This window comes from Stegastes partitus, unplaced genomic scaffold (assembly GCF_000690725.1).
Source record: "Stegastes partitus isolate 25-593 unplaced genomic scaffold, Stegastes_partitus-1.0.2 Scaffold922, whole genome shotgun sequence".
In the NCBI taxonomy this organism is placed as follows: Eukaryota; Metazoa; Chordata; class Actinopteri; family Pomacentridae; genus Stegastes; species Stegastes partitus.
In genome coordinates, this window is record NW_007578653.1 from 11,163 (window position 1) to 21,564 (window position 10,402).

Genomic DNA, 10,402 nt, shown 5'->3' on the forward strand with positions numbered 1-10,402 from the left:
ACCCGGAGAGAACCCACGCTGCACGAGGAGAACATGCAAACTGGGACGTGAACCGGCGACCTTCTTGCTGCGAGGCAACGATGCTAACCACTGAGCCACCTTGCAGCCCATGATGTAAGATAATCAGTGAATTTGTTTCCTCTGTGAGAAATTATGAGAAGCAGGTCATGATTTTAGTTAGCGACTGAACACAGCTGTCCTGTATTATGAAGTCACACACATACAAACCACTGCAAAAATAAACAGATGTGACGAAAAGGTTCCTTTCAGTTTTTTTTTATTACTGAGAAGAGCGCTTAAGCTGAAAAGCTCCCTGAAGTCTGATGTGAGCAGTTCAATAGGTCAAACTTAGTTTTTCACAAAATCAGGCAAATGGCATTGAAAAAAGTACAAAGCAACACTTTTCAAAGGCAAATCATTCAAATAGCTGGGTTTACAGATAGGAGAATGTATAAAACAAATATATTAAATTTGAGATGAAATCAATAAAATGTGTCAAAAAAAAAAATTCATGATGCTTTAAGCAGACTTTTTTTTTTTCTTCTTCTTCTTCTTCTTTTTTTTTTTTGCAAATGTTAGTAAAGCTGCAGTCTGATATAAAAGTGCTGGCCAGTGGGTTTTGAATGATTCACTATACCGCCCAGAAAAGTGCACTTGGAGTAGGAAAGCTACTGGGCACCACCATCAGGCCGTAATGAGACGTACAGACACTTACTTAGTACTTTGAGATGCACTTTGAGCTGTTAGTTTGTATATTGTTCAGCTAGACTGGTCTCAAGTTAAAAAATAAACGGGGGAACGTGGAGGGAGTAGCTTTGCAGGTATAAAGCCAGGCAAACACCGTGTCAGCCATTTAAACAACCAGCAAACGTACTATATTTCAAGGGTGAGAGAAGGTTCTGTTTCAGACCATAATTACAGAAGCACATGAACTGTATAATTTCGATCAAATCCAGCTTATGTATAGGTTATGTTATTCTACTGCAATACAACTTTCCAACGTACATAATATGTTGGAGTAGGACCATGAGCTGAAGCCTACCACTGAAAAAAGAGAGATCTCATTGGGCTAAAATATATCAGTCTGCCCAAATCCGGCTGATGTAGCTACAGTGTTTGATAAGACAGCGGGTCAACAGCTAGAAAATTGCCCAGTTGTAAAACTCAAGTCAGTATTTCTATTACACAAATCAATACAATGAATGTGACTTGATACATTTTTGTTGTCCTGTCTTCACTGACTTGTGGCAAGGAGAAAAAACACCTGAGATGCTGTCTTATTTTTGAAAAATTCTGATGTCTCCGAAGCAAAAGAAAAAACACAGAAACCCCTAAAAACAACAACATCAATAACAAAAAAAAAAAAATCTAAGAAGCAAGGCATGCTGCTTTAAATGATAAAAGATCATGTTCAGATAGTGGTTATGAGCGATTAGATTTAAATAAAATGCAGCATGCAGTTCAATATGTTGGGCACTGAAATCAGTATAATACTATTATATAGTAGAATACGTCGGACACCTTTATCTTCTTCAAGCGCTACCAAGTACAGACATGTTTCTAGAATCAGAGGCACATACAGTTTTATCCATAATAAGTGGTATAGTTGGTAATCATTCTTTTTTTTTTCTTCTTTACTGCAGGGAATAAATAAATAAATAAACTTCTGTGTGACCCGTTATCATGCTGTACTGGAGGATCAGATTCGTATGAAGGTGAGGTGATAAACGTTGACTTGGGAGGCCTTTAACAGTGCTTGTGTGGGAACAGGCGCATCAGTGTGACGTAACGAGCTAAAGTTAGACAGTAAAACCCAATGTTTGAGAGACAGTCACGGATAGAACCTGGAGAGTTAAGGTCACGAGCTATCGAGAGAGTAGAGTCAGCGGAGGACAGAGGTGATTTGTGTGTAATGGTGGTTGTTGTTGTTGTTGTTATGCCTTCGTACTGTGGGAGGAGACTTAAAGCTTGGTGCATCAGGATGTCCAGGACTGCATGTTGCGCAGCATGGCCTCAAATCGCTCCATGTTCGGGGCATGAGCGTGGGGTAGGTGGTCCGTGAGGCGACTGTACAGACTGAAAGACTTCAAATCCAGCCAGATGAAACCAAAACGGTCCTCGTCAAACAGCACAAAGAGCCCCGGGGTGCGCTCTGGACTTGTAAAGCCGTGGCCAGCGATCAGACCCGTCCCATAGAAGCTGAAAGAGAGATACATCGCTCCATCAGTTGATCCATATGTTGGTGAATATCAGTTTCCTAGTTTGTAGACTCTACACTAACATACGCTGTGGACAGAAAACTAAGAGCAATGGTTAGGACTTTAACACCAACTTCTAAGAATTATTGAATATGTTTTTCCGTTAATGTTTAATTTCATTTAACATATAGAGAATACATATGATAAGAAACAAGGGTGCATTTATTTTAGGTTTTCAATCTAAAACCATCTTTCATGTTGTAGGTAATATTTCTACTAAAAGCTAAAATCTGCATTTTCTTTAGGGAGTAATTAAAGATTTATGCAGCTACATTTCTCTTACAAGTTGCTTTGAATAATGGACAAATAGAACCAAACTCCCTACTGCTAACTGGTTAAACCATTTGCCTTAATTTGATTCACCAGAGAATGTATTCTATGCACACATCCATTGTAAAAGTCAAAGCTTTTTCTTTTATTCGGCTATTAAACACAAATTCAGTGTACCCGACAATGTTCAGCCAACATGCCACACATATTGTAGCAAAGGGGCTACAATGAATCCACTGACACACTACGGAATTTACACTCAATGCATTTTCCGGCTCCTTGAAGCTTACCATTTCCTGCAGGTGCGAGGGTACACCTCATTGCGAGCCATAACCCCGAAAGGCAGGACGAAGGGCAGGGCTTCAGGAGGATTGTTGCTGCTGCTGTTGCCAGAATGGCAGCTGTCTGAACAGGCAGCATCACCTGCCACCACCTCTTCTGCCCCGCCGGCACCACCGCAGGCCCCTTCCGCAGGCCGTCTGACTGTAGCGGGAGTGCCGTTGGCCTGTTGTTCCACCTCCCTCTGCACTTCCTCGTGCACCCCGAGCACCAGCCGAGACAGCTCATCAATGTTGCGCTGTTGCTCCAACTCTGGGAGGACCACGGGCCGACTCAGGTCAACATCCAGCGTAAGTTGCCCTGCAGGAACATTGGGGTCTCCCTGCAGGAAGGAGTAGAATTACAGCCTGGACTGTGAGCAGACACATCTTGTGGGTTAATCTGACATGCACTAGGTCAAAGATCTAAGAATGTTCCAGGAAGGACAGCATGTTCAAAATCTGATTTCCCCAGAATTTTGGCTGAACAGTTCATTTCCTGGAAAGCTGGAAAATCAAGCTCATAGAATTGTAAACAGCCTGCCGCTACTTTCAATTTCAGGGCAGTCACGCAGGAGTCGGTTTAATTAGTCACTGAAGACAAGCACAGCCTTTGATAATGATTATTCACTAACTTACAGTGAGTTTGGTGGCTCTCGCAGAAGTCCCGTGGAAACTGAGCATTACAATCTCCAAGCCGTGACTGCCATAGGTGCCTTTGAAGAGGCCTGGCTGTAGCAGGTCTGAGGGCATCGCAGGAGGCAGGTAGATCCTCCGGTACGTCAAGCAGTTACTGTCATAGGAAAGCATACGAAAGCCACAGGTTTATTTGAGTCTCTGCCAAGATTTCTTACTGCATAGTATGCAAGTTAATTGCTATCGAGTGGGTTAAAGTGGCTGAAACTTAATTACAGCAACAGAGAAAGTGTTCATAAGGAAGAGAGTCATACTCATATTGACTGGTATAAATGAACTTCATCAGGATGAGCTCCTGCATGTGCTCATGGAAGATTTCTTCAAGCGTCCGGCCCCATTCTTCCTCCAACCACGTCCTGAATTCCTGCGCACGTGTACAAAGTGGAAAGTGCCGATGACGGTCTTTGAATTCAAACATTATCAGAGTCAATGGGCTTTGAAAACATACAACAAGTTTCAGTTCAGCAACAGTTTTCCCACCTCCTGTCTGCCTCCTGGCATGCGGTGATGATCAGTCTGGTTACATTTTGTTGAAAATTCATCCTTCTTTACCGTCTAAAAATAACAGAACATGACACACATTAGAGGGTGACCTACTTTGATAAGCTACTAACCTCAAATTAAAGCAGGATTAGCTATCTGTGTCAAGAAATATCTTTCAAATTCTGCAGAGCTCATTTCTTTGGTGCACAGAGGAGCTCCGTAAGCCCTCACCTGTATGTCCCCTTTGTGGGGACCTTTGTGTCCGTACATACACTCCACGGTGGCCTTCTTGCTCTCCCACATGTGGATACGGAAGAGCGGCCGTCTTCTCATTGGATCCTCCACACGAGGGTCATGAGGTGGCAAATACATCCAGCCGATGATGAACAGCCCGTCCACCTGAATGGAAAATATTTTAAATAAATTACCTGCTTTAAAATTCTGTTGTGTTTCCGACCAAAGAACTAGCAGCCGAATATTACTGCATTATAAATGATCATTAGACTGCGTGTCTTTTTGTAGTTTTTTTTTTAAATGCAGAAGAGGATCAAACGCTTTCTAAATTGCTGCTTCTCTTATCTTTATGCACATGTCTTGATTGAGAAATGCTACTTACCACAACATTGAGCAATCCGCCATAAGGGCCTATGTCAGGCTGCCATAGACCCAAAATATGCCTGTACGGGTGAAGCACTGCAACACAAGAGCACAACAGCACACCATCCTTATCAGTTTCTACAGCGCCACACCCGTGGTTTACTATGAACTACAGTGTGCATGGTTAAAAACACCAGAGGGGATGTTAAAACCCACACACTCAAGAATGGAGTCAATGAGATGAAGACAAGAAAGTGTAAAATGACCATGTTCCTGTCAACCAGCACACACAGCAAACCAAATGATCTGGCCTCCCATTTCAAACTTAATATGCAAGCAAACGGTGCTGAGAAGAACTATTAGCATGTGTACCATGAACACAGGGTGCATAACACTGCTAGAATTGTTTGCTTACAGATTAAATCAAACATAAGTCCCACACATTCAACCCCTCATGCTGCAGCCATCCACTTTGAGGCCAATGTACATACAGTGAGTGTACACGTCTCTATAGTCCATGTGCTCGTAGTCCGGGAGGAGCTTCATAAAGCGCCCTGACTTCACCCGAGGATTGACACCTGCACAGGCACAACACAGGCATGTGTAGAGCAGCCGCGGACCGAGACGGGCTCAGTCCGACGCAGCGCTCCGATCAATGCAGTAAAATGTGCCTCTTGCCACCACGTTGCCTCAGATGTTTTGTGGCAGCTGTTATTTCAAAAAGCACATAAGCTCGAAATCTCTGATAAACAAACGAGTAACAGATGGAGAAGAATACATGAAAAAAAATATTCTAAAAAGTTATACCATCAACAGTTTGTTTAAGTGGGACAGAGAAGCTACAATCATATATATCAGGGCTCCAGACTGCGAGCATTTTGGTTGCATTTGCGACTATTTTTTTAAGAGTGTGCGAGTTGAAATTTCAACTAGTGCATGATGATCCTTAAGCTGTTTTGGCGCCACTGTAACCGGCGCAGGCAGCTACTGTGTTAACCACAGTGGTGGAAAGCAGCACTTTTAGAACTTCAGTGGACTGCAGTGTTTACGCTTAAAAATGGGAACTTCTCCTGAGTGCACCTGCATTCGCTGAATTTCTATGAGTGGAACAGTGCATGTAAGTGTGCTCCACACTGTACTAAAAAGATTACTCGGCTTCATATCGGACAAATTTGACTCTAGAACACCCCAGTTTAAGTCTTTTTGAAAGTATTTTTCGGTCACACATCTGTCTGAGCACACTGCAGCCACCAAGCAGCAGCTACCACAGCCTGCAATGTGGGACGTTTAGGGAACATCTGTAAATTATAGCGTCTATTGACAAGCAGACGTCCAACAAGTGATGTGTTTTGTCTGTGACAACGTGGGAGGTGTGACCAAATAAGAAAGTTGGCTGCACTGGTTCTACAGTGAAAAAGTTAGTCTGGACCCCTGTATATATATTTATATATATATATTAAAAAAAAAAAAACACACACACACACACAACTGTCAGGAATGCTTCCCATCTGCTGCAAATCACAATCAACATTTTGATATTTATCTGGACCCCTAACCCACATGCACACAAAAAAAACATGAGAGATGAGCCAAATGAGTAGGAATGAACCAAATACGTCATGGGATCAATAAATGGATGACATTAGAGCTAACAAACTGACGTTTAACGTAGAGGTCCTGGCTGGACACTCCTCCTGCTTCCATCTTCCTCAGATCCTCCTTCATGCCAAACTCTGTCGAGAAAAAGAAAAGAGATGAGGAAAAAGAGGAGGAGGATTGACATAAAATTGTTTTAATTATTACTATGCAAAATATCTTTATCAATGTTATAACGTATGAAAACTGGTTGCACTGCTGTAATCAAGGATCTCCATATTTATGTATTCCACAATCAGAATTGTGCTGTTATATCCAGTGGGAGTGGTGACATCATTTTAACAGAGCAGGACGTGGACAGTGCGACGTTTAACTCTAATCAGCGGACACAGCCGTAAGCACACAGTCGGATGAGCGAACTGAGCTGCTATTTAGGGCTCTGCTATGTTGTTTTTGGTTTAATTAATACAATTGCATGTTTTTGCATGAATTACTTGTCATCACCAGTAAAATGTACCAAACAGATACAGTACGATCGCTCATTTAAATGCTCCTACTGTGCTGCAGCATTTCTGTTCTTATTATACAAACAGTCATGTTTCGGGTGACCATTTTGATTTCTGAAAACCAGGACACTCGGCCCGGCAATGAGATACTCAAATCATACTCGAAGTTTACTTAAAGATGCCTTATGATTTCAATACATTTAAAGTATGCCTCCTCCGGGAAAGAACCAGGACATTTTCATCACTTTATAAAAAAACAAGCAGGACGGCCAGGACAGGACGGGATAACAGGACATGTCCTGGGAAAAAACAGGATGTTCAGTCACCCTAGTCATGCTCCTAACTGTAACTGCGTGGGCAAGTGAAAGTGAAAGTAGCAGTTATAGCAACTTGTTGCTGCCAATGCTTGTTCCTATTCTGTTGTAAGTGGCGTATCACTTTAAGTTATATATCTTCCTTTTTTTGCAGCACCACTGAATATAAGGACTCGCATTGCAAGTGTTCTCTACAAGTTACACGAAAAAAAAAAGGACTCCTCCACGCTCACTATTCACAACATTCCTCTAATATGATGTCACATGCAGTTCACAGGTCTCTTGCTAACTCGTGATGTTTTGAAATTCAACACCAAAGCTGCACCGAAGGCTTATTTACACAAATTAATCGACAGAGTTCTTCCAATGAATAAATTATTCAAGCATAATACATAATACATAAATTGACAGTGGTATAAATGATGGATCGTCTTTGCACAGGTATCATTAAGTGGACTTTTTTTGGAATTCAAAAATCAAAAGATTCACCACGCAGTAGGCAGGGGTCAAAGTGAACCAATTTCTGCATTTTCTGCATCCCTTTGTATTGATGTGTCTAAAAAAAACTGCTTTTTTAAAAAAAATTAAAAGTTCTTTACTTCTTTTATGTTATTCAAATGTGTGTGTCTTGAGATTTTTCTAAAGACTCGCATGTTTTTACTGACTTTTGACTGCTCTTTAGGTTCCTAATAATTTGACCAGTAGTCTATATTTATTATATATGTTTCTGAGTTAGATTTTAGCCTTTTTTTTAAAAAAAAAAAAAAAAAGCATGCTACATTTATTTTTCTTTCGCATTACAAATTAATTTTACAAGTCTCCATCCTGTTTTGTTTCTAGCACATATTTTTGTTGATCTCATCATAACATGCACAACTTGTGTCAGATAAATAATCTCAATTATATTCCTACTTTGGTGTGTATTCCTTTAATGTCTCTAACTCCCAACTGCTTTTTATTTGTTTTACCATCAACAATTTCTCATTTAAATTACCAGAAATATAATCATTGCTCTTTTTTTGGTCATTATTTAGTTGTTTTGTTTAAGTAATACAAATTATATGTTGTTGCATGAATTAGCATCACTGCCAAAATAGCACCAAACAGATAAAGTAACTGAACAACTTACAAGAATGTAATTTTCTACACATTGCCAGATTTATTTTTATTTTATCCCCCCAGCAGCCTCAAGTTTCATTTCATTTACAGGTCAGTTCTGGCTGAGACACCTCCCTACCTGTCCTCTCTTCTTCATGTCGCTCATAATCCTTATCATACTAGTGAATACATCAAGCTCATCATCCCCGATACTTTAACTATTTTTGGCCGTAACTCCTTTGCAGTAGCTAATGACCGGAGCACCTTACAAAACACTCTCACCACCTTCAAGCTTAAAGCCCAACAGATTGTATTGGACTGTTGCTGCTGCTGATCACTCTGCACTTTACTTACATACTTATTTATACACACATACTTTCTTAGACCTCATGCACATCTTTTTTTCACTCACATGCATTTTCCCCCCATGCTTCTTGTTTACTTTTGTTCTATGTTTATGTGTGTGTTTGTAATTTACATGTGTATTTATTCCTGCTGAAAACTGGTTCTCAAACATGTTTTACCTTTTAAAATAAAGGTCATATAAAACCTTAAAATTATTTGATCTAAAGTTCCATCACACCACTGCTGAGCCTGAAAGACAAAGTGCATTATTTCGTGTTGTGTAGTTAACCTTAGTTTCAGTATTAAACCACTGTCAGGGCTGTGGGGGGTGGAGATCACACTGCTCAGGGCTCCATGAAGGCTCGGTCCAGGCCTGCATCAGCTCCGATCAGCTGGACAGAATGGCTGACACAGGGCCTGAGAACAGTGAGAGGCCTCGATCTATTTTTTACTGCACTGACTACAGCTGGCTAATTCTCATCGTGTTTCCCGCACAGATCAATAGAAATGCTTTTAGAGGGGAAAACATCTCCGTGAAACCGGAGCTGCCACAAACACACACGCGCGCGCGCAAACACGCACACGGAACCTGACGACAACACGGTCCGATCCACGCAAATATCAGACTCAGCGCTTTATTTGGACGTGTAAAGTTATCGGTTAAATCACCTCCAGTAAATCGCTATATTTACCTTCCATGCACCGCCTTCTCCAGATGGTTTCCGTGTTGAGAATCTGTCTGAATTTCTTGCAGACGAGGGCAACGTTTGGCAGCACAGTCCCGGGGAGCAGAGAGAATATTTCCACCAAGAGCTCCGGCGGTAATTCCGCTAACGACTGGGGGTGTGGAGGTCCGGTGCTCCTGCGATCCAGAAAGCCTCCTCTGTTGACATGACCGCCACTGCTGCCATATTCCCCACCAGCGTCACTCGGCCCTGCAGTGGCGGCGCCGCGCTCCGGGCCTCCGCTGCTGCTGCTGCCACCTGCGTCGCCGAGCCGCTGGCCCACGATCTGCTCCTCTTCCTCCTCGTCCATGTCCGAATCGCTGCCTTGGTCCTGCTGGTTGTTCCGCTGTCGCCTTCGGCACCTCCGAGACTGACCCACTCCGCAGAGCCTGGCACAAACAGCCATCCGTAGTCACCAAACAGGCAACATTACATCACTACAACATCTATCAGCTGCAGTCTGGCTCACCTCCTCCTGTCCGCGCGAGCATGAGCAGAAGCGCTCCTCCTGACGTCACGTGGTGCACGTAAACAGCGTCGCTGATTTTTCTTCTTCAGCTCTGTGAACTTTCTGGAGTTTACAGCAGCTCATGTTCTCTGTTGTTGTTGTTGTTGTGCAAGAATGCTGTCTTTCGCAAAAACAGTTTCCTGGAAGTGGCTCTCATTTGGTGAACAACATTTTCATTGTGTGCTGTGGTTGCTACGAACTTTAACAACTGTTAGTCAGAACCAGGAAGCTTTATTCAAGGGTTCAAGGATTCAAGGAACTTTTCTTTGTCATGCAGCTCACATTCACGTTAGTGATAGAAAATTTGTAATCAGGTCCCGTGTTTTTTTCTTTTTAGGAAAAAACATCATAAATAATAAGCACAGTAAAACAAGAGCAAAATATAAGTGAAAGTAAAAATACAGCAATAAATGTAGTAAAAAAATAGAAACATTAAGAGTAGGAAGCCACAATGAGTTGTTTAGCACTAAATATTTGTGTAGCAGCGAGGTAGATTGTAATATTGGTGGTTAAAATATTGCACATATATGGATAAAGTGCAGTTGGGGCATTATTGTCATTGCGCCAAACAGTTCAACGAAATTTGCTGTGCAACACTGAAAAACAAAACACTATACACACACACACACACACACTCCACAAGCCTATAGCCACATTCAATAAATAGTAATAGCACAATAGGAGCACAG

General features: G+C 41.9%; 1 protein-coding gene across 2 annotated transcripts; it reads right to left on the minus strand.

The window, feature by feature from the left end:
* Nucleotides 1-260: 260 nt before the first annotated feature.
* Nucleotides 261-10,061, minus strand: fbxo31 (F-box protein 31). Of its 2 annotated transcripts, XM_008293912.1 has the most exons (10): nucleotides 9,173-10,061; nucleotides 6,283-6,354; nucleotides 5,113-5,199; nucleotides 4,641-4,717; nucleotides 4,256-4,423; nucleotides 4,022-4,096; nucleotides 3,796-3,905; nucleotides 3,485-3,638; nucleotides 2,819-3,189; nucleotides 261-2,199 (listed from the first exon to the last, which is right to left on the minus strand). In XM_008293912.1, exons 1-10 carry the CDS (start codon nucleotides 9,609-9,611, stop codon nucleotides 1,977-1,979), a joined length of 1,776 nt encoding a protein of 591 aa, XP_008292134.1. In that variant the 5' UTR covers nucleotides 9,612-10,061; the 3' UTR covers nucleotides 261-1,976. The 2 variants fall into 2 exon arrangements, with proteins under 2 accessions (XP_008292134.1, XP_008292135.1); XM_008293913.1 differs by lacking the exon at nucleotides 5,113-5,199 and having other exon boundaries at nucleotides 9,173-10,058.
* Nucleotides 10,062-10,402: the final 341 nt, after the last annotated feature.

Coding starts and splice junctions, on each gene's coding strand:
- fbxo31 (XM_008293912.1), bottom strand. CDS start 9,611: ATGGCTGTTTGTGCCAGGCTCTGCGGAGTGGGTCAGTCTCGGAGGTGC. Junction 4,718..5,112: donor TAGAGACGTGTACACTCACT/GTATGTACATTG, acceptor CTTGTGTTGCAG/TGCTTCACCCGTACAGGCAT. Junction 3,906..4,021: donor TGCCAGGAGGCAGACAGGAG/GTGGGAAAACTG, acceptor ACACGTGCGCAG/GAATTCAGGACGTGGTTGGA.